The sequence below is a fragment of the Cydia fagiglandana genome, chromosome 3 (genome assembly GCF_963556715.1).
Source record: "Cydia fagiglandana chromosome 3, ilCydFagi1.1, whole genome shotgun sequence".
Lineage (NCBI taxonomy): Eukaryota > Metazoa > Arthropoda > Insecta > Lepidoptera > Tortricidae > Cydia > Cydia fagiglandana.
The window spans coordinates 11,596,798-11,619,705 of NC_085934.1; the positions used below are offsets into that span (position 1 = coordinate 11,596,798).

The 22,908-nt window shown below is 37.9% G+C and overlaps 4 protein-coding genes across 6 annotated transcripts in view; 1 reads left to right on the plus strand and 3 right to left on the minus strand.

Annotated features, from left to right (window-relative positions):
- Positions 1 to 5,407, plus strand: part of LOC134680123 (tudor domain-containing protein 7-like) — a 23,844-nt gene extending 18,437 nt beyond the window's left edge. Inside the window, exons 20-22 of the mRNA XM_063539175.1 lie at positions 381 to 532; positions 1,195 to 1,355; positions 4,473 to 5,407. Of these exons, the coding sequence (XP_063395245.1) occupies positions 381 to 532; positions 1,195 to 1,355; positions 4,473 to 4,702 (543 nt within the window). The 3' untranslated portion in view covers positions 4,703 to 5,407. The remainder of the gene's footprint in view (positions 1 to 380; positions 533 to 1,194; positions 1,356 to 4,472) is intronic.
- The window catches only part of LOC134680117 (splicing factor 3B subunit 6), an 11,588-nt gene extending 1,243 nt beyond the window's left edge, over positions 1 to 10,345 (minus strand). The window contains exons 1-3 of one of the 2 annotated variants that reach the window (XM_063539167.1): positions 10,149 to 10,345; positions 9,930 to 10,048; positions 9,141 to 9,378 (exon numbers count right to left, since the gene is read on the minus strand). In XM_063539167.1, the coding sequence (XP_063395237.1) occupies positions 9,147 to 9,378; positions 9,930 to 10,048; positions 10,149 to 10,178 (381 nt within the window). In that variant the 5' untranslated portion in view covers positions 10,179 to 10,345 and the 3' untranslated portion in view covers positions 9,141 to 9,146. Of the gene's footprint in view, positions 1 to 9,090; positions 9,379 to 9,929; positions 10,049 to 10,148 lie in introns of those variants that run through there. The other variant, XM_063539166.1, reaches the window with a different exon arrangement.
- A 1,112-nt stretch (positions 10,346 to 11,457) lies between these two features.
- LOC134680037 (carboxylesterase 5A) lies at positions 11,458 to 18,217 on the minus strand. 2 transcript variants are annotated; one of them, XM_063539018.1, is made up of 11 exons: positions 17,850 to 18,217; positions 17,043 to 17,147; positions 16,813 to 16,947; positions 16,403 to 16,730; positions 16,119 to 16,318; positions 15,868 to 16,036; positions 15,654 to 15,775; positions 14,166 to 14,394; positions 13,568 to 13,706; positions 12,757 to 12,950; positions 11,458 to 11,644 (listed from the first exon to the last, which is right to left on the minus strand). In XM_063539018.1, exons 1-11 carry the CDS (start codon positions 17,973 to 17,975, stop codon positions 11,496 to 11,498), a joined length of 1,896 nt encoding a protein of 631 aa, XP_063395088.1. In that variant the 5' UTR covers positions 17,976 to 18,217; the 3' UTR covers positions 11,458 to 11,495. The 2 variants fall into 2 exon arrangements, with proteins under 2 accessions (XP_063395088.1, XP_063395089.1); XM_063539019.1 differs by lacking the exons at positions 17,043 to 17,147; positions 17,850 to 18,217 and having other exon boundaries at positions 16,403 to 16,734; positions 16,813 to 16,915.
- A 183-nt stretch (positions 18,218 to 18,400) lies between these two features.
- On the minus strand, positions 18,401 to 22,608 carry LOC134680038 (protein mono-ADP-ribosyltransferase PARP16). Its single transcript, XM_063539020.1, has 7 exons — positions 22,383 to 22,608; positions 21,329 to 21,473; positions 20,783 to 20,938; positions 20,116 to 20,325; positions 19,604 to 19,787; positions 18,926 to 19,105; positions 18,401 to 18,664 (listed from the first exon to the last, which is right to left on the minus strand). Exons 1-7 carry the CDS (start codon positions 22,508 to 22,510, stop codon positions 18,513 to 18,515), a joined length of 1,155 nt encoding a protein of 384 aa, XP_063395090.1. The 5' UTR covers positions 22,511 to 22,608; the 3' UTR covers positions 18,401 to 18,512.
- Between the last annotated feature and the right edge of the window lie 300 nt (positions 22,609 to 22,908).

Consider the following 22,908-nt stretch of genomic DNA (forward strand, 5'->3'; position numbering starts at 1 on the left):
TAGTACGTATGTACATTGATTTTGAAAAAAATATATAAGGGAAACTTGGCATAATTAATGGAAGACTTTTTTAATTGTCATTATGACCGTATGAAGTAATTTTTCATAATCACTTCCCACCCCTCCACTACTAGTGATGTGCCGCTACCAGTAAATTTTACAAGATGAGTAAATTATCATAAACCATGTTTCTTTTTTTCATTAAAACATTACGCATACACTATTGCTTCATAATATGAAATTAAATAAATTACGAGTAACATAATGTTTACTAATTAAAAAGTTTGAACAAAATTACTGGGATATTTACTGGTAAATTTCCCAATAGGTATGCAATATGCATAACACAGCCTATACTTAAGCACTTTATTTGACACCAGGTTCAACCGAACAGCACCAGGCCTAAGCTGGTCGAGATGATGGCGTCGTTGCAGGAAGAGTGTCCGAAGATGACCGAGGCAGATGCTCCGGCGAGACCGGCCATTGGAGAACTGTACACTGTGTATTATAATAAAGATTCTTCCTGGTATAGGTAAGCGGTCATGATACTCCTGATCATTTCAACTAAAATTTTCCTTGTTACAAGTTTCTTTTATTATTGATCTGTCGAATAATAACTGCCTGTATAATAACAATAAGGCAACCTCTTTGATTCTAGTCTTGTTTGAATCGGGTTGGTAGAAATTTACAATGGAGGTACTCATACCTACCTACAAAAACATTAGATTTTTTTAATACTTACGTTTTACAAGGGGGCAAAGTTGTTGTTAATATTGATATGATACCCGAGCAAGCGAGATATTCCAAAATTTAATCACGAGCGTAATGAGTGGTTCGAAACGCCGAATCTTGGCGTTGCGAGGGTTTTAAGGCACGAGGTTTAAATAAACTGTTGCCGAGCGAAACCCAATTTTTCACTGCACCATCGCGAGGAAAATACTGATGTAATTATACAACATTACAAATATGTATAATCTAAATTTACGTTATCAACTATTTATCATACAAAATCATCACTTAAAAGTCAATTCTACCAGCCAACAGCATGAGGATACAACTCAAAATTTGCATATAATTACGTTGCCACTCATGGATAAAATGCAAATTTCTCTCATCATTTTTTGAAGAATAAAGAGAACCTTTGCGAGCTGGTGTGGTGAAGAGAAAATTATTCAATAGTATAATTGATTGCAGGGTTACAATAGCGGGAATTGTATCGACTGAAATGGTATCAGTGTACTTCTGCGACTACGGGGATCTGGCGCTCTTCGCCATTAAGGACTTGCGTCCCGTGCCCGCCAAGGCTCCCTTGGCGCGCTCATTGCCGCCGCAGGCAATAAAGGCTAGACTGTATGGTTAGTTCGTTTAACAAGATTTTACACGTTTCTTTATATTTTAGCAAACTGAATTTCTATCGTTGGTATTTGTCAAATTGTACCAATACTACCCCAATCAATAAACATATCGAACAGAAGGTAAGAGTTTTACGGCGGTATGCTCGAACGGCTATGAGCCTTTGACACGACATGACTTGGCCCGGCGGCGCCAGCAAGTGATGAGACTGACGAGTGAGATGCCGAGATCCAGCTTCTTGCCTCTACTCGGAGATGCGCGAATGTTTGACGTTATCGCCTGCTCCGCTACGCTGTCATGTCCGTGCTGTTAAAGTAGCTATTAGATAATAGGAAATATGATGCAAAACTCTGCGTAGGGAGTGCCATTACTACTATGCATCACAATCTGGTCTACCGCGAAACAAGAAAATCGAAATTTCGTTATCCAACCTATCACTCTTGCATATTCGAGCGATAATGAGGCAGATAGCTACTTTCAATTTTTATGTTTCCCGGTAGGCCCTTGTTAACAAACCGCCTTGATACATCAATGTCATATTTTATTGTCTTTGAAAACTTGTCAAAAAAAGTTTAAGGCACAGTATGTATAAGTTATCTATCATGATATTAAACATTATTTTAATACCATGCAGAACAAATATTTTTTGTTTATGGCAAAAAATAATCATTTCCAATAGGATCGTTATTTCGTAAGGACTGTATCGTTTATTATAAATACAGATAAAACCTGGTGTAACTGTTGACGTGTGTATTATTTTGTATTACTATGTTCTTAAGGTATAATCTGGGGGTATTTTTAAGCCATATCTGATATAAGAAGGTTTTACATTTATTTTATTTTAGGGACTTTATGATGATTATAATACCGTCTAGCAAATGTAATTTGGACAATAGGGTGGAGCGCGCTTGTATGGAAAAAAATTTTTTTTCGTAAATTCAATTCTAATAGTGCGGAAAAGTTGTCTTATGGTGAGAGTATATTGTGTGATTTTTTATATTTTTTTATGACGTCATCTTGTGCCTCCGCATCACCTTCAAAATATTTAAAGAAGTGGAAAAACGTGACACGTGTGTAACCATCAAAAATGATATAAAGCTTTATTTCCTGCCTAAATATTTAATTATACAGTTATTGTAAGCACCTAAGTAAACAAATATGGATTAAAAATATAAGTACCAATTATAAAAAAAATATATTGCTTGATGAAATGGGCCTTGAAAATCCATTACGGGCAGCATCAACATCGCTAAAGTGAAAATAACCGAAATAAAAAAATAAAACATGATATGTATGTATTGATTATTGTATATCATAAAAATATAATTTCCTTCTTCGATATTATCCATTTCCCAGTTAAATAAACCATAATAAATGGTTTCAAATACCTAAGAAGAAACCACCAACACTACGTGAGTGCAAGCAACTTTTACTCTCATATGTATGTGTTAAATATTGTTTTCCTTTTTTTTTAAAGGGTTCTTACTTTAGATAAATATGTATTGGAATACATTTAGGTGTTAAAAGAGTTTTTTCTTTTATTTTGAGTCCATAAAAAGTTTTGCAATATATTTGAAGACTACACTCTTCTCACCGTATAACCCACTTCAGGACGACAAGATATTAAACGTGATTAATTACAATTTAAGTTATATACAACGACAAACTAAGTGTCTTCTGAAACAAAAATAATCAACTTTGATAAATAATTCAGAAACAATATAATTGTGTACCTATTTATAATATTATAATCAATATTTAAGGCCAAAGCGATATATATCCCTCCTCCACTTAATCATCAGATAGAAAACTGGAATTCGCAGGAATTTCGTCAAATTGGTATGTATATTTTGCAATAGCATGGATTCACTTTCATCGCTGATATAATGAAGACATAAAACATACTTTTTTACCACTACTTGGTCAATTTTACTATATTTCAAATATACGTCATTGCAGTGGATATCGCCCATATTTGACTACTGGTATAATCAATAATTACTATAGAGGTGAATGTCTGATTGAACTTTTTATTCACCTAAAATAATAACTTTAAATAAAAAAGAATAATTAATAAGTAAAAAACCTAAATTTGTCATTTTCAGTCCAAATAATCCTTAAACAAAGTTGGTGCTATATACAGGACAAAAAATTTTCATACAAAAGTTCATTGACCTTGCGGAGGCACTTACTCCCTTTTAATAGTAAAGTCGTCATAATAACTTCTTATCTTAAACCCTAAAGGCAACTTTTTATCACTATTAGAAATCCAAAATCCAAAAAAAATAATTTCGCTCCACCCTATTGGACAAGCCTATCGAGCTTAATTTGAGACTATTTCACCGATTCCTTGGTACGATTTAAAGAAACAAAAGGTTAATATGCTGCCAAAATATGCCATCTAAGTGTCCTTTTCATGATTGCTCAATTGAACATCCACAGAATAAATGTGGTGTGAATTTTTATCTTTACATGAAAACGACTTTTTATGCAACATTTTGGATTCCCGTCAATTTCTGACGCCAGCGAAATGAGGGAAACAGCTAAAAGAATCTACCGAAATCCAAAGCCTAACGGACATTTATGGCGTTGAACCATGGCTAGAACAGGTCGATAGAAACGCTCCATGATGGTTATATTGTATACCAAAGTCGGGGTTGTCGTTAGTAACATGCCATATTCTCTAAAAGGCTACCAAACACAGATCCAAAACTTTTTTTCCAACTAAAAGAAATGATTAGACTATGCCCAGATGTTTCGCTTTACGAATCATATGTAATTGCTGTTTACATAGTACGATTTTTTTTGTGTAATATCTCGTCTTGTTCGTAAACCGTAAATTTTCTTGTAGTATTTGTCCAAAATCGTTGTAGTTACTCGGGAGGATTGGGTAAATAATTATCCAAACCATATGCTTTAGGTGATCTCCCAGGACGAAATGTTACTTATTATTAAAGCACTAATTAAACTATAATATATGTGTAATGTTTTAATAAAAATATAATACCAGAAAAAACGGCTAAGTAAAGTTGTATTCATAATAAACGATACAGTCCTTAATACCGTTTATTTTTAAAGTTCACAAATATAAATTGTAAATATTTACATTTTTCCTACAGATGTGTGGCCGCTTCATCAAGACTGGACTGTAGAAGACTGCATTAGGTTTCAAGAATTATGCGTGGAACTGCAGTTCGTGGGGATCTGCAAAGACGTGGGCAAGGACCCGCTCAACCCCAACGAGCCGCTGCTCACGCTCGACCTCATCGACACTTCCACCGATGAGGACATTTATATAAACAAGGAACTAGAAAAAGAGAGCAGAGCGAGGCTCGGCTCTACTTCATAAGTGATTAAATGACATTATTTTTTTAAAGGTATTTTTGTGTAATGGCAACATTAAACAGTATCACTTTGGTGGTCTTTACACTGGCACTGCAACAAGATGCGGCGGTGGTGTACGAGCGAGACGTACGTTTACAGTTTATAGGACTGTCTCACTTGCATATCGTTCGTCCATCGTGTCGTCGCATCCGTTAGCGGCATCAATGTTTCAACCACATTAGACTTATTACATGAAACAGTAAATCGAGTTAGACGTTAGTCAACATATATCACTCGCATAAATAATGTATTCTGTTCATGTAATAATGAAATGACTATGTTATTCCTATTTATACGATTGTGTAACTATACATATAAGTTAAAGACGAAAGAAGTGCATGTTCATGTTTATGTTTTTATCTTTTCGTTTTGTTTATCTCAATGTTGATCGTTTTTGAGGTGGCTTACTTAAAGTTTAGCAATTTTTAATACTCTTTGTTATAAGATTACTTATATATTCAAATTATTACCAGTTACTCAGATATATTACAAACAAGTATTCAACATATTTACGAGTACATAGTAAATAACTTTTAACTAAAACTTATAGACAGTGTGCAGCACCCCATAGATCTGTGTATCTCAGTATGTAAAACCCGATGACCCGTATGTGTTAGTAATTAAGTATGTACCTACATTCGAAATAAATAAATAAAAATCTTATAATTAATTTGTGTTTTCATTTTTTCCAAAGCATTCTTTACTACTGTGTATACATACTGATATGAGTTGGGAATTTATATTTCTGGTAGTCACCAAATATATAGGGGAGAATTCCAGCTCCTACCAGTGCTAAAAAGTTGGGAGATTCAATCTGGGCAATTTTTTTAACAGCAGCAAAACATTGCAATATTACTCCCTATTCCTGGGAATAGGGAGTATAGTGCCATAATGCCTTATGGGAAACGATCGCAGAGATAGTTCAGAGCCGGAAACCGCTACCAACTTTTAGTATGTTGTTGGGCATGGCATTGGGTCTCCAAAACTGCCGGGAGACGGCGGCGCCGGCCATCTACTTCAGCGGAATGACGTCATCAAAATGACTCCCGCTTCGTTGCGAATATTGCATACTGCACCCAAACTATGCATAGCACATACACGTGTGGGGTATTAAATGAAAGCCAATTAAATAAACTATATTTTATTTATACAAAGTGTATCAAAATATGCAACAGTTTAAGAGAAATTTACAAAATAATAAAAATTACGTAAAAATATATTCGATTATTTGGGTTTTACAGCCAAACCAAAAGTCGGACGATAAAGCAATGTACTACAACATTAAAAATGACGTTTCAAGCCATACACTGATATCAATAAAATCAAAATTGGACCAAATATGTGGAAATTATGCATCAAAATGTAGATATTTGCCCATACAAATGCATAAAAGTTAAAAAAATCCAAATTGGTCATTTTCAGGATAATCCGCATAAGCTTCTAGTATGTTATTAGCAATATGACCTGGATTCTAAAACTGCCGGGAGACCATCTCTGTTGTTCCTCAGTTACAAATAATGACGTCATACAAATAATCACTGCCGAATTTCGTAAAATGTCAATTATAGCTATACCACGAGTCTCACATACACGTGAGTTACATGTAATGAAAGGTTATTAAATGTATTATGATTCACTTAAACATTATTTGTAAAAAAAATGTACGGTTTAAGAGCTAGAAACAAAGAAATACCACGTTTTATGGAAAAAGTAGATGTATATCAATTTTATAGCTAAACTAAAATCGTCAAAAAAAATTTGCGTATAATATATGAAAAACCAGTTATTCAACTATATATCACAATTTAAATTTTACATTTTCGACAAAAACTGTGGAAGTGGTGGAAAAAAAACTAAAGCGCCCCAACAATTCTACCTTAATGCGCTCATATTATGCAAAGAATAGTTCTAATTATCGAGTATTAAATGAAAGAACATTACATAAAATACATGAAAACGACATTTTCGAATGGAACCATAATTAAAAATAATAATAATTAAGTAAGCAAAATACTGTTTCTTTAAGTACATAATCTCCTCCTTTCAAAGTCGGTTAAAATGTGGTTTTTGTGACCTGGGCTACAAAGACAAATAAATTGACACCTCATGTCTGTCTTTGTAGCCCAGGTCACAAAAGCTACATTTTAACCGACTTTGAAAGGAGGAGATTATGTACTTAAAGAAACAGTATTTTGCTTACTTATCAAGTAAATTATTATTTTTTTAATTATGGTTCCATTCGAAAATGTCGTTTTCATGTATTTTATGTAATGTTCATTCATTTAATACTCGATAAATAGAACTATTCTTTGCATAATATGAGCGCATTAAGGTAGAATTGTTGGGGCGCTTTAGTTTTTTTTCCACCACTTCCACAGTTTTTGTCGAAAATGTAAAATTTAAATTGTGATATATAGTTGAATAACTGGTTTTTCATATATTATACGCAAATTTTTTTTGACGATTTTAGTTTAGCTATAAAATTGATATAGGTACATCTACTTTTTCCATAAAACGTGGTATTTCTTTGTTTCTAGCTCTTAAACGTACATTTTTTTTACAAATAATGTTTAAGTGAATCATAATACATTTAATAACCTTTCATTACATGTAACTCACGTGTATGTGAGACTCGTGGTATAGCTATAATTGACATTTTACGAAATTCGGCAGTGATTATTTGTATGACGTCATTATTTGTAACTGAGGAACAACAGAGATGGTCTCCCGGCAGTTTTAGAATCCAGGTCATATTGCTAATAACATACTAGAAGCTTATGCGGATTATCCTGAAAATGACCAATTTGGATTTTTTAAACTTTTATGCATTTGTATGGGCAAATATCTACATTTTGATGCATAATTTCCACATATTTGGTCCAATTTTGATTTTATTGATATCAGTGTATGGCTTGAGACGTCATCTTTAATGTTGTAGTACATTGCTTTATCGTCCGACTTTTGGTTTGGTTGTAAAACCCAAATAATCGAATATTTTTTTACGTAATTTTTATTATTTTGTAAATTTCTCTTAAACTGTTGCATATTTTGATACACTTTGTATAAATAAAATATAGTTTATTTAATCGGCTTTCATTTAATACCCCACACGTGTATGTGCTATGCATAGTTTGGGTGCAGTATGCAATATTCGCAACGAAGCGGGAGTCATTTTGATGACGTCATTCCGCTGAAGTAGATGGCCGGCGCCGCCGTCTCCCGGCAGTTTTGGAGACCCAATGCCATACCCAACAACATACTAAAAGTTGGTAGCGGTTTCCGGCTCTGAACTATATTCCCATAAGGCATATGACTAGTAATACTTCTGCCGCTAAACCGTACACTATATAGTAACTTATATATACAATGCCAAACAGTTTTTTGACAAGTTTTCGCAGATTGTTACGAAAAACATTTATGACATTGCATTGATGCATCATCAATGCGGTTAGTTTACAGTTAATGCTAGTGGTGCCCCCTACGCCGAGTTTTGAGTAATATTCCTTATACACACATTCTCTGGCTTCTAGAAACGCATAGCACTTTCCATACCTAGTGAATTAAGTACCTATATACTAGAGACTTGCAAGTTGCGGAAAATTTACAAAAGGAAATAACCGCAAAGGTAATTTTTCAAGTGGAAAGTTTCATTTTTCATACAAAATTATCAGATGTTTCCGAAATGTGGGTGGAAATTTCACAATTTGGGGGGTAATTAATAGTAGGTACATACGATTACTAAAATGAAATCAATACAGTGAAAAGAGAGCTAGACCAGTGCACCCAGTAATGATCATTCCTTGTCTAAATGAACTTAACAGCAGCTAGTCTCTTTGGAAATGGCATAGGGTACGGCCTCAGTGCGCTGAACCTTTGACGCGGCGTGGCGTCAATGCGTTAAGCCTCAAGGGGATTTCAACAGCATACACCGTACTCGTATGGAACACCCTGCTTGAGAGTCAGGCCAACTCCACTAAAAAATAAATATTATTTTGAATCTAATGGCTCCTCTACACGATGGGCCAACGCCGGCTACTCCAAGGGACGCAGCCATGCGGTAGAATGAGATAGCAATATCACTTGCTCCCTCTAACACATAAATGCGTCCCTTGGAGTGGCCGGTGCTGGCCCATCGTGTAGAGGTGCCATAAAACAGATTTAAAGGTTTTTTGAATGTGTTTCAGTAATGTGTTTGTACTATAAAAATCTACAGACAGATTGCTTTTAGAGAGAGAGAAAGATGCTGATAAAATGTTCAACACTTGTCATATTTATAACCATACTTTCTCTATACAAGATTTTGATAATGTTATGTAAGGTAGCAGAAGGAATGCAAAGAAAATAATATTTTTATTGGCTTATATTAAATTTAATTATCTTAATAATAGAAATCTTATCTAAAAACAAAATTATTTTCGCAGTTCTTCTGATGAGATGCCATATTTCTTCTTTAGAGTATCCAATTCCTCTTGCTTCTTCTCAATATCCATGCCCTTGAAGGCTTTGTTTGATCGGTAATATAATACAACCAAGTATCTGTTGCAGACATTGAAACCTGAGAGATGGTCACAGGCATTCTTTGCATCAAATATATCTTCATACACTACAAAAGCAGTACCTCTGGTTTCTGGTGTGTTTCCTCTGAAAAAGCGAAAACATTAGCTAAGGTTTCTACAAGTTCATGCATAGTTCTGTGCCCTGTTAGAAAGGGACTTCCGCTTGTATTACAAGCTTTTGATAAACAGGGCACTGTTATAAGAGTAGTAAGTTTGTAGTATTAAAAGTTGTTTCGTAATATTGTTATTCTTAGCTACATTCTATGAATACCAGATTGACTTGATAGATAATGGTCCTTTGGGTTTTCCAAATTATAAAATATGAAAAAAGCCTAATCCTATACATTTCAACCCGTGAAACAAAGTGGAAGGTTGGTTGGTTCTTAGGTTAGCAAGTTTTGGAGCCCTTACTTTACTTTCCCGCCGTTTTATCAAACAAATAATTTCTATAGCCTCAAATGAATAAAGCCACGACTTTGCAGCTTGTTCTATAGCATAGGTCTTATGGCCCTTTGGTAGGAGAATAACATTTCTGAAAACACCCTGTACCTGTTACCATATAATACTTTAACACAAGAATTATCTCATGGTTTATGAGCAAAATTAGATATTCAACAAACAAACGTATAAACTTACACACGGATTTGCCTAATTGCTCCATATTTTCCAAAAATATCATACATTTCTTCGGCAGAGATTTTGTAAGGCAGATTTCGTATATACAAAACTCTGTTGACTTCAGGTGGAAGGCGAACCTAGAACAGACAAAGGTAAGTGTAAGACACATTTAATTTGGTAACTTACGACGTATATTCAAAACAAGAGTTTAGGTAATATAAGTGGTGAATATCTTACGTTTGCACGTCGCTGTAGTGCCAAAGCCATGGTTCAATATCCTCAATTGATGATGAACTTGCAATCTAAATAAGCAAATATGCAATGGGGTATAGAGACCGAACTAGTTTAATTATTGCTGGGAAATTAGTGAATCGTACGATCTAAAATAGTAAAATAAGTAGTGTGCGCTTGATGCTTTGCTCGAGTTGCTTGACAATGACGTTGACATTTAACCTTTTTTTTTAATTGATGGTTAGAGGGCTCTACAGATCTTGCAATGTATCACCATACTGCACCCTACTATATTTTGCTTTCTTTCTCTTTTACTCCAATAAAGGCGTAATTAGAGTGACAGAGAAAAATGCAAGCAATTGACGATTTTCACAGTAGTCGTCCTAGTCTTTGGGCGATCGATAAAGCCAAAACACACTACCGCACCGCAACGTGACTTTGGTGCGGTGCGCTCGTGTGTTATGGCTATTAAAGAGGCGCTAAATTCTAAACTCCCATAGCGCTTATTAGCCCCTATTCGCACGACAGCTTTTTCAACGCCCTTTTTAGGGCCTCTTAATAGTTATTTGTTTTTTACAAGGGGGCAAAGTTGTTGTTTAACCGCTTGTGCTAATATTGATACCCGAGCATGCGAAAGATTGCAAAAATATTTTCAAATGGAATCTTGAGTGTTGCGAGGGTTTCAAATCACGAGGGTTAAACAAAATTTGCCCGCGAGTGAAACACAAAATTTTTCACCACACCAACCCGGAAGGAAAGCAAATATTAAACAAAAATATCAAACAAAATCAAACCAAATCAAATCCAAATGGTTGTTATTAAATATTTATCATCCAATATCATCATTTAAAGTTTCAAGTCAATTCTACCATCAAACATAAGAAAGCAACTCAAATTTTGCATTTGATTACTTTGCCTCACCCAGTGGCGGATTTGCAGTCTTTGCCGCCCTAGGCCCCAGGCCCTATAGCCGCCCCTTTCAAGGCACCCATAATATTGACTACATTTTGAGTTATTTCTTGTTACCATCAGCGAATTTTTTGTCACAATTTGCCGCCCCTAAATATCTTGCCGCCCTAGGTCCGGGCCTACTGTGCCTTAGGGCAAATCCGCCACTGGCCTCACCTGTGAATAAAATGCAACTTTGCTATCAGTTGTTGAAGTGCAAAGTAAGCCTTTACGACCTGGTGTCGTGAAAATAATATTATATTAGTATATGTTTATACTATTATTGTTACTTTAGATTTTAGATAGGTACGAAGGTACCCTCCCAATTAACAAACACGAACATATTTTTTGTAATACACATGTTTATTAAAGAAATCACAAGGTATATAAATTCAAGCCGTCAAATCACTGATGGGAGTGATGTGAATCATCGTCAAGGTCGGCGCGACGCGCGCACTCTCTCCGCAGCACGAGCGCGCACGCGCACAGCAGCAGCAACAACAACGCGGATACTGCGCACAGGGCGAATACACCGCCGCGCAGACGACTTTCACCTGCGATAATACAAGTAATTAAGTATAATAGCAAATTACAACAACGATGTAGAATAGAATGGACTAGATAGCCAAAGTGGATTTTTTTAAATCTAGTATCGAATATACAGGTTAATATATAATTGGGGCAAAAATATGTAGGTATAGATGGTCAAGCAAATCTTGTCAGTAGAAAAAGGCGCGAAATTCAAATTTTCTATGAGACGATATCCCTTCGCGTCTACATTTTTCAAATTTGCCGCCTTTTTCTACTGACAAGATCTGCTTGACCAAGTATATATACATAGTCTGACAAAAAAGAGTAGAGATTATAAAGTGACAATACTGTAGTGTCGTCCCGTTCGGGCTTTTTTTACCAACACCGATATGGTAAATCCTAGGTCTTACCACGGCGACCGGTAAAGTTTGAATCATGCACTGATTCTTGAGATTATTAGATGATAATTTTTAAGAAAAAAAAACCGACTTCTATGGGGCCCAATGAAAGATTATGGTAGATGGTGCACTATGTAGAAAAGGAGGTAAAACCACCCACTTTTCTAGTAGCATTTCGTTTCTGTAAGGCTCGCAGTTCTAACCTAACCCACTTTTGTTCGGTTCTGTGAGGATCGCAGTTCAAACCTAACCTAACCCACTTAACGACGCATGCGGTGCGGTGTACGGGGGTTTGAGCGGGAGGGGTTGAGAACCAGTGCATGATTCAAACTTTACCGGTCGCCGTGGTAAGACTTAGGATTTACCATATCGCGGTGTTGGTAAAAGCCCGAAGTAAACTAGTAAGATTTAACATTTCGGGCTTTTACTGATCGGCATCGGTAAAACCTAGGTTTTACCGGTAAATACTAGGTTTTGCCGGTAAATACTAGGTTTTGCCGTACTTCGGGCTTTTACAGTGACATATGGATTAATTTGAAAGGGACGACACTATAGTTTGTCAAAGGACTGTGTCATTTCAATCATAGAGAGAGAGAGAGAATCATACTATCTTTGCCTTACACTTAGTACTAGCACCCAAAACTCCCAAAAGAAAAAAATGAGTATAGTTTTCCTGGTTCTTACTGACTGACAAATTGGTTTGACCAACTATACCTAAGTAAGTATAGAAGGGATACCTTTCTCCAAAGTAAGCGGTTCAGAATATCCAGCCTCGAATAAGCTAGCTAGTCGCGGCAGGTGCTGGAGCCAAAAGGCGGGGTCTCGCCCTGCGTCAGCGCCTGCGCCGCAACCGTCCGTCGTGCACGCACGCAACTCCTGCACATGTGCGTCCCCGGCGCGGTAGCGGCGCCACTCTTCGGGGCCTGGAGACCTGCATCGGCCATAAACTATACTCAGACACACCCAAGTGGAAAAAGGCGCGAAATTCAAATATTCTATGTAAAGTCAACTCTTACGCGGCTAATTTTTTTTTAATTTGCCTTTGGTTTTACTACTGAACTGTGAAGGCGTATATTTACAAAATGATTAGGTACCAGGTATTTAGGCAGTGGCTCACTCCGCGATTTCGTCGCTTTGCCACAGGTAGCTAAAAGTCTTACATCCGTTCGACCCCAATTTTGGGGTTTGCCATAAGCCGCGCGTGGCGCTGTCGCCACCTAGCGGCCATATCTGTGCTGATCGTGACAGACGCGTTTTGTTAGAGAGTGAGTCTTCTGTACCTAGTACTATTATTTATTCTGTGATTTAGGTAAGAATGGACCTTCTCTTCATTTATATGTACTTTATTGTACAAAACACAAATATGGACTTTTATGCCAGTAATTTCACTCTGTAAGTTGCACAAACGGCATTTAGCAGCGTTAGGAACTATGAAGCTACCAAAAATTTATATGCGAACTCTTAAACGGTGCCAGACAGACACTTTGGAGCAACTGACCCTAAGAATTCTTTGTACTCTCCTCTTTTTTCAACAAAATCTTAACTTACCCAAATTTTACGAAGTTGGTGATGTATTTTTGAAACATGGAAGAAATCCTTCTCTCATCTCTAGTCGCTGGTCGTCGCGCTACTTGAAGCATCAAAGCATCACCCAATAGAGTCACCAAATCTGTTCCGTGTACGGCTCCTGGGGTAGAGGAAAACTTATGATATAATAAATATAATAATTGACTTATTTATGCACTCGGGAACGTACAAACGACAGGGTTGAATGGAGGAAAGGAGGCGAGGTCTTTGCCCAGCAGTGGGACACTAAACTAGGCTAACAAATAACAATGGCAATGCAGTGACTGATGTGACCTCATAATAGTACATGGTTGGCTTATACTAAAGCCTTATAGGTAAAACTGTAGTCAGAGGTTCTACCGCGAACCACGTTCGACGTGTTACCCCTCTGTCGCACTTGTAAATTCGTACGTAAGTGTAACAGGGAGGCAACTCGTCTAACGTGATTCACGCTAGGCCCCCAGGTCTCCTGTGAGTAATTCATTAGACATCTCTCCCAATTCCCAAAAGCATTGAAGTAAAGTTAGAATGGGAAGTTAGTGCCAGTTTTTTCTTTTAAAGGTTGCGAAAGCTTGATTACCTGTATAATTGATCTGTCGTCCTTGCAGGTCGACCCCGCCGGGCTGCGAGTACCGGTACACGAAGAGGCGCGACACGCGTCGTGCCAGCCGCGCGGTCAGCAGCGCGCCGCCCGCGCCCCAGGTGGCTGCTGTCTCTGCGCGCCCTGTTGCTTCCACACGGCCCAATACTGATCCCTGAGAGTCCCGTGACAGCGGGCCCCAATATTCCCAACGAACTGCTTCGGATAGCTGAGGATTGTAAAAGTGGCTCATTATAGTTACCTAATACTCAAAAACTTGTAACTATTTCGAATATATAGAATATATAGATTCATCATCATATATTTTTCTAATACCACTTAGGTAGCAAACGTCCCGCCTGACGGAAAGCGGTAGCCGCAGCTTATTATGCATACTTACCTTAAAGTAGCCCGTGTTGCCGACCCCTTTAAACCTGTAGGTACACTCCTTTTTTTAAGTACCCAAAGCCTTACCTACTGTCATACTCCGCGAAAACCTTGGCTGGATGTTCATTCCACAGGCAGAGTGTTCACGGGCAAACTTTTTGACCGTCACGCCACATAACACTAAAACGCTTCACACACGCCTTAGGTACCTACTTATAATTAATTCGTCCTATCTGGCATAGTGACGTTCCTAAAGCCCCCTCCAGACTATGTGCGTGAATCGCGGCGCAACGTCGCGGAGCGAACATATCGCGAAGTTGACGTATAAGCCTCTCCACACTCGTGCGCGAATCGCGGCGCGAAGCCGCGAACGCGAGTCTGCAGTCGATTTCGCATATCAGCGAACTAGACTCCACACTCGCGTTCGCGGCTTCGCCCGCGATTCACGCGCATAGTCTGGAGGGGGCTTATGACTCCACACTCGCACACTTCACGGCGATTTCGCAGTTTGGTTTGCGGCAAGATGGCGGAAAAGCATCAGCTGATCGAGTTTAACTGAAAGTAGTAGTTATCTATGGCATCATACGTGATTTAGCTGTTTTTCCATTTTGATTTCTTGTGAAACCGTAAAATATAGCTGCTTAATGTAATATAATCATAATATAATTTAATATTTATCTAGCCACATAAGAGCCAAAATAGTGTGTAATGTGGAGTCTTGCAAGTTCGCGCTTCGCGTCTCCTTTGACGCGGGCCGAAATACCGACAAAAAACGGAGAACAAGGCGCGAAGACGTGAACAATCTGCGAAATCGACGCCACACTTGCGTTCGCGGCTTCGCCCGCGATTCACGCGCATAGTCTGGAGGAGGCTTAATAGTTAGTGCAGCCAGACTCTTAACGAAGTTTCACCTTTACAATTTAGGAGTAACGGTGAGAAGCAGCGGGTTTTATTTCATTTCCTTAGAAGCATCTTACGATAACCATAAGGTCGTGATAGCTCATACAACTATCCACCATCACTTAGCAATCAAAGGCTTAATACCTCAGTGCAAAACTATTAAGTATCTTATTATAAACCGTTAGTAGGAGTATGGTTTACCACTGATATTGCATCGGACTTGTCCAATGAAAATATTCGCAACAATTTTGGTATAACTATAGTGTCAGCATATTCCGTAACATACGCCGCTCCACGCTTCAATAGTTCATCATATTGTCCGTCTGCAACAGAGAAAAGCAATTTGTCACAGCTCGCATTTGTATTTACTGAACCTTGACCGAAATTTTAACAGATAGATATATGAAATGCAAACCTCTGTAGTTTATGGCTTCAAGGTCAGTCGTTCCCAAAAGCAGGTCAAGCTGTATGGTCGGTTGTTTAGTAGCTGAGAGTGCAACGGAAAGTGAATTTGGTAGGTAATACTGTGATTCCGGCAGAAAATTATCTGGTACTGGGCGCATGACACTGCTCCAATTTGATTTCTGAAAAAATGCGTAAGGTTCATAATATTGTGATATGTTTTTAAGACAATTATAATATTGAAAACAGGAACCGTGAAATTACCGAATATACGGCTAATATGTCAGACAAGGGACTCGCTCTCAAGCATCGAAGTATTTCAAGGTCTACAACGCTGGTGCAACCTAGAGAACGAGCCAAATCGCGCGAAATCTTCTCAGCGTCAGTGGCGTTATAGTGCATGTCTTCACCCAAGGCCTGCCAAATATCACGAGGTGACATTACTATCGCACGCTGAAATAAGCCTGCCAATAAAAGAAGCAAATGGATTAAGAGTTTGCCAAGTTTTGTGTATAACATACCAGGCTTTATTTTTTTTTAAGTTTTACCAATAGCTCTTGGAGACGTAATGTGATACAATATACTGTCAGCACCCGCTGAATGCCCTAAGAGGGTTATCGTAGACGGGTCACCACCGAATGCAGCTATGTTTTCGCGAACCCACAACATTGCCAAGTACTGATCGAGCAAGGCGAGGTTTCCGCGAGCAGCGATGGAGCCTAATGTGAAGAAGGAGAGAGCGTGGAGACGATATGCCACGGTCACCACTACGACCCCTTCTGCTGCCAGCTCTTGGCACGGCAAAGTCACTCCACCGCGAGACCATGATTCGCTATACAATATCACCATCACGGGTAAAGATTTTCCATCCGCTCGCTTTCTGAAAAACGTTACGCCGTTAAAGTTTGTATGTTATTGTTTAATGAAACTTATGTTGATGAAATTCTCAATTTCTTACCCGTGGTGTCCAAATGTTGAGGAAAAGACAATTTTCACTGAAGTTGTCGCTTTCACTATCGTTTAACTGCGGACACCGCTGTGGCATCTTGTGTGCAAAAAATGTACGACTCCATCCAGGATGTCGTGTTGGAGCCTGCGTATAATAAATAGTATTCAAATAAGTAATCGAACATTTAAACACAATAAGTGTACCTATACATTATACACAATCAATTTTGTGACACTTACAGCAAATCTATGTGTAAAAGCCGAAGAATAATCATTAGCAGCGTAGGGAACTCCAAAGAAAACTTCGACAGGAGTTAAAGATGAACTTGTTGTGTAAACCCTTATCTGAAAATTTATATAATTAATTCGGACAAGTTTTGACAGACTTGGGTTAGAATCCAAGTATGTTTGAATAATAGTACGAGTAAGATGGTTAAATATTCTCTGTTGAGAACTTAATATTGCTGCTAATTTTGTATTGCATTATTTTATTGAGCTATATTTAATTTCATTATACATTATGTTCTTTACTAAGTTAGTATCTATATGTAGTTGTGTAATAAATTTTTATCAGGTTATGAGCCCAGCACGCTTCCACTGCGCACAAATCTGGCCAAATGTAACAACTGTAACTGGAACCCTTGTCTAAAGAAAAAGTTGAGAGCTAATAAATTATAATATTATTATGTATTTTTAAAATTATGACCTTCAAATATTGAACCGGTCATACCTATCATCCTCCCTAAAAACACTAACGGGGGTGACAGCATATATATCCGCTTCACTGCGTTTTACAGGCCCGATGATGATGCGAGCCATTAATAGACGAATTTCATTTTGCAGGCAACAAAGTCCTATTAATACTACACTAACTATAGATATAGCAATTAATATAAGTATAGATTCATTAGGGTGACGAAGTCGTGAATTTAATTCAGTATTTTCTTAACTACATAGGTAAACATGATGCTCCTGGAGCATTGGGTGCCACAAAGTAGGTATACTACATAAAATAAATGTAATATTTAATATATATTTTATACTTGCCCCAACAATCCGTCCTTGTGGTAAAGTTACAGTAGGATCTTGAGCAATTACACAGGAGAGTGTAAACAGGCACCAAAATAAGTATACACTGTCCATTTTGTTTCCATGTACAATAAAACAAAACATAGGTACGGAAGTTCAAATACCGTGGCCGTTGTGCAAACCCGCGCTTTATCTCTGTTTTCCTCTTTGATTCGACGTTGCGATAATACGGTGCACGTGCGTGTATGCCGGGACAGTCGTTCGGTCAGTCAGGACGACGGAAGTCATGTGAGATGAGCATAACATTATGTTTCGATGGACATTCGGCACAATAACAATTAGATCGTACAATGATTGCGCTCCAGCCCATGACGGGCACCGTGACGACCTACCGTCATTGTTCTAACACGAACAATTGGGTTTGCGACAATATTTTTGAAAATTGTGTAATATTTAAATGTAAATACTTAATGTTTACAAATAAACTAGGTGTACATTTCGTTCTCAAAATATGGAATTAAACAGTAACTGAAATTAGTAAAAAAATATCAGGCTATTAAAAAATCTTTATTTCAATTTTGTAAGTTGGTTTACTAAATTACAATATTATTTACGAAAATTTAACAATTAAGTCATCAAACAACAATCATACCATGCATATACTAGCGACTATTTTTGAAATCAAGATTTAAAATCAAATTTACTCAGTAATGATTCGTAATAGTGCTGCATTGGTTGGTTATTTGCAAATCCGATGGTCGCCAGCATTAATCCGTATCCAAGAAGTATTGAAAACAGTTTATGTCTTGAAACCCATTGGCATAATCCGCGCTCTGAAAAATATGTTCCCATTCAGATCTAAAATCTATATTCCGTTGTAGGGCTAATTGAGGGTCACCTTTGAGAAGCAAAAGGACATGATTATTTGGATAATGGATAAGTACCCACACCTATAATTATATGTATGTATATACTCGTATTCCGTTGTAGGGCTGCTGCTCCCTACCTATAGGTAAAGGGCGTTATTACGTAAGTATGTAATCTTAAATTTAGTGTTTGTGTTGCACACAACACATTAAATAAGAGAGACGTACCATTAAAATTATGCCTGTTGCCGCTCGTGGTTGGAAACCTCATTAAGGTCGGTTGCTTGGCATACACCAAGATGTAGCGCACGCGTATCAAGTCACTGTTGGTAACGATGTAGTGAGCGGCAGCTCTGTGGTCGGGAATGTGTCTGTCATATCCAGCCCGGTCAGTGTCTCCGGAATAACCTATATTAAATAATATAAATTTAAAAACCGGCCAAGTGCGAGTCGGACTCGCGCACGAAGGGTTCAGTACCGTTTATTATTATACATATTCTGATTTAGTATTTGTTGTTATAGCACTTATAGCGGCAACAGAAATACATCATCTGTGAAAATTTCAACTGCCTAGCTATCACGGTGCGGTACATGAGATACAGCAGCGGAGTCTTAGTAATAGGGTCCCTTTTTTACCCTTAGTGTACGGAACCCTAAAAATTAAAAGACATCACACAGGAAACAGATCTAGGTACATATATTTTTTGCCAACTTTTCCTTAAAACATACCTTATATAATTTCGATCAAAAACTTTAGACTTAGAGGGAGGGAGTGCTAGACTGTGTCTAAGTCTATTCTTAAGAGACAAGAGATAAACATCCGAACAGCACCGCACAACTTATTAAGTTAGGTAGATACCCTTGAAGTGCGCAGTAACTGATTGGTGTAAATTCTGACTTTCTGACCTTCATTAGAGCTCGGTTTCTGGTAGTTGATGCCCTCTGGCGCGTCGATGACCTCGCAGATCGCGACGCAGGAGATGTGCCCGCCGATGCAGCTGGCGCCCCAGCCGAACCCGCCGCGACTGTACGGCAGGCTGGCGCCCAGCTCGCTGGTTAGGTACAGGCCGTTTCCGACCATTGTACATTGCTACATGATAAATAGATACGAACTGGATAAGACTGCATAATTTTAAGTATTCAGCTACTTAACCCTCAACATATTGTTGCTTTTCAATTCTTCAAACTATTAGGCACGTGTTTAATTTTATTAATATTAGTTTAAATCGTTATTATATTTTTTAATCATATTATTTTTTTCCTTTACACCAGTTCATCCTCATAGCTTTTACCCAATAGCTTCCAAGAGACGACGATCGATGAGTAGCCTTTTCGTGCGGGTATGTTAATTTGATAATACATACTTAAGTACTAGGCCATATTATAGGCCATGCGATACAAACTGATTGATAGGCTACCTTATTCAAATGCTGTTGCACACTAAAACTAAGCATCGAGTAAAAGTTTTCCAAGTGACTTCCATGATATGCGTAGAAAATATTATGGTTCCTCGACAAATCCTTCCATTTCTGCTCCGCGTTGGATTTGCAAGCACTCAACACTTGGAAAATGTACTGAGGTCTCGGTGCAGGCTCAATGGAGTCAACGTAGCTTAAAACCTGTTCATACTGCAAAACAGAAAATGGAAGATTTGTAAGTGCTATAATTAGGCGTTCTCCTTTACTGATCGCATTACTCCACCTATTCTCATGAAATTTCATGAGCACTTGCTGAGCAGAGGGCCTACCGCGAACCACGTTCGACGTATTGCCTTTCTGTCGCACTCGTAAATTCGTACGTAAGTGTGACAGGGAGGCAACACGTCGAACGTGGTTCGCGGTAGGCAACCAGGTTCAGTTTTTGGAAAATGTTCATAAAAATGATAAATTGGGACTCGCGAGATTTACACATTTTACAGCGTAGGTACAAAGCCACTAGTTTATTTTCTAGTTTGTGGTCGGGCCAGTAACTACGACGTTCAGTACCTATAGGGAACCGCCAATTTATATGCTAAAATCTTTAGGACAAATTTAATATGTCAAAACGGGGGCTATGCTCAGTGTTATTTATACCTAATTAACGTACCGAATCTGGTTGCAAGGTTTTGAGTACGGGCTCCTTTAGCCGCACAAGAACATAAAACAGTAGGTGTATTATATCACTGACTTTACTCAAGTCGTCTAGGTTTATCAGTTGTTCAAGTACGAGATCTAATGCTGGGACGTCACTAACAACGCTCAACTGAAACAAAGTAGTACGTTAGCATATTTATTCTAGGCAAGCAGTCTATATACCTACCTATAAATCAACTGCATAGTTTTCTTTGTTGAATGCTGACTGTTCACATTGTCGGCCATAACTTTCATAACACTCGCCCGCACAGCTGATGTGTGCTGTGGGACTGCTGCGCCCAGCTTCGAGTGGAAAAACAAAAATTGTGGACTACTTGTGTAGGCATTTGCTGCTTCAGATTCCTCAACTTGGTGATTCCTACTGTGGTCGGCTCTTCTTCTCAAAAGTTTGGCGACCGCTAGGTCGACTTGTTTATGATGATTTTCTAATTTTGTTATTTATTTTGCTTATCTATAAAATGTGTGTAGCTAGCTATAAATACACTTTAAACGAGTTTACCAATTCGTCCATGTCCTTCACCCCATTTTTTAAGAAAGCTGGAGGGAATGGCCTTAAACAGCTTTCGTATCTGAAACTAAACGCCGCTGCTACGAAAAAACTCCATTTCATGTCACAGGCTTTGAAATCCTTTTCAAGAATACATCTGTAACATAAATATTATCTTATAGAAAAAGTTTGTGGATTGGTACTTAAGCTAAGAATGACCTTTTATTAGGTTAAAACACTCGCTCTTGTACCTACCCAGTTTGCACCTCTACTCAAGCATGGCATTGCCTTTTATTACCTACGTTAAAATTTTAACTTAATTTAATTCGCTCATCCCCAGACTTATATTCAGTGCTCGGTGCTCGGGTGTGCAGTTGATGTAGATCTCCTCCTTCTTCCTCGCGTTATCCCGGCATTTCGCCACGGCTCTTGAGAGCCTAGGGTCCGCTTGACAACTAATCCCATGATTTGACGTAGGCACTAGTTTTTACGAAAGCGACTGCCATCTGACCTTTCAACCCAGAGGGTAAACTAGGCCTTATTGGGATTAGTCCGGTTTCCTCACGATGTTTTCCTTCACCGAAAAGCGACTGGTAAATATCAAATGATATTTCGTACATAACTTCCGAAAAACTCATTGGTACGAGCCGGGGTTTGAACCCGCGACCTCCAGATTGCAAGTCGCACGCTCTCACCGCTAGGCCACCAGATTTGATGTAGATAAGGGTAATTATAGTAATTAAACACGACTACTAGACTTTCAGTTTAGACTAGGCATTGCATAGACTACAATATGCGTACAGGCATTGCTACAATTTGAACGAAATAAGTATAAGTACCCTACATACCAGTGGCGGCGCGTCAAACATATCCATAGGCAAGCCGGGGGTAATTTGGCTTACATATTTCCTTTACAACTCTGCTCAAACGTCCAAAAACAGGCAAGCCGGTGGGAATCGGCTTTTATGGACGCGCCGCCACTGCACACCCACATCCACAAGCTGTTAAATATTGTCCACGGGAGAGAAAATTGTAGGTACCTATAATTGTTTTTATACTATTTTACCTTAGTTGAGCAGCTTTTTTCGCAAGACTGTCTAGTTTTTGCTGACTGTTATCTGGTATAGCTTCAGATGTGGACACAATATTGTAAATAGTGCCATTATCAGATAACACGTCTAGCTGTTTTTCCATTATATTCTATTCCTAATACATTAGTCCATTTGGTTTGTTTTCATCACATTTAAATTCATAATTTATATTGCCAAATATTATGTCTAGATAATGTAATGACGTATTATTTTTTGAAATAGCAATTTATTCTTTAAATAGTTGTAATATCTTTGTGGCCAGATATTCTTTCAAAACTTGCCGCGTTATTATTTTTCACGTGGTAAGTCTCATTGAAATAAGGCAGCCCTAATATATGTTGCCAGAGGTAAATATTAGGCAACATAGTAGATTTTAAAACAAATATATATATTATATATGTACTTTAAGATTTCACTTGAAATATGTTCATGAATTTATACACACAATTTATGTGTTTTCATAAGTCTTATTAACTTCTCTAGTTCAAAATATTTTTTTTT

Bases quoted from the DNA above. Each gene is read 5' to 3' on its own strand.
- LOC134680037 (XM_063539018.1), bottom strand. From the start codon at position 17,975: ATGTTTTGTTTTATTGTACATGGAAACAAAATGGACAGTGTATACTTA. The intron at 17,148-17,849 runs GCAAGTATAAAA...ATAAATTTTCAG, and splicing joins CACAAGGACGGATTGTTGGG to ATAAGGGTTTACACAACAAG. The intron at 13,707-14,165 runs GTAATCAAGCTT...CCTCTACCCCAG, and splicing joins ACGACAGATCAATTATACAG to GAGCCGTACACGGAACAGAT.
- LOC134680038 (XM_063539020.1), bottom strand. From the start codon at position 22,510: ATGGAAAAACAGCTAGACGTGTTATCTGATAATGGCACTATTTACAAT. The intron at 21,474-22,382 runs GTAAAATAGTAT...TTTATGTTACAG, and splicing joins AAAAAAGCTGCTCAACTAAG to ATGTATTCTTGAAAAGGATT. The intron at 19,106-19,603 runs GTCAGAAAGTCA...TATTTAATATAG, and splicing joins GAAACCGAGCTCTAATGAAG to GTTATTCCGGAGACACTGAC.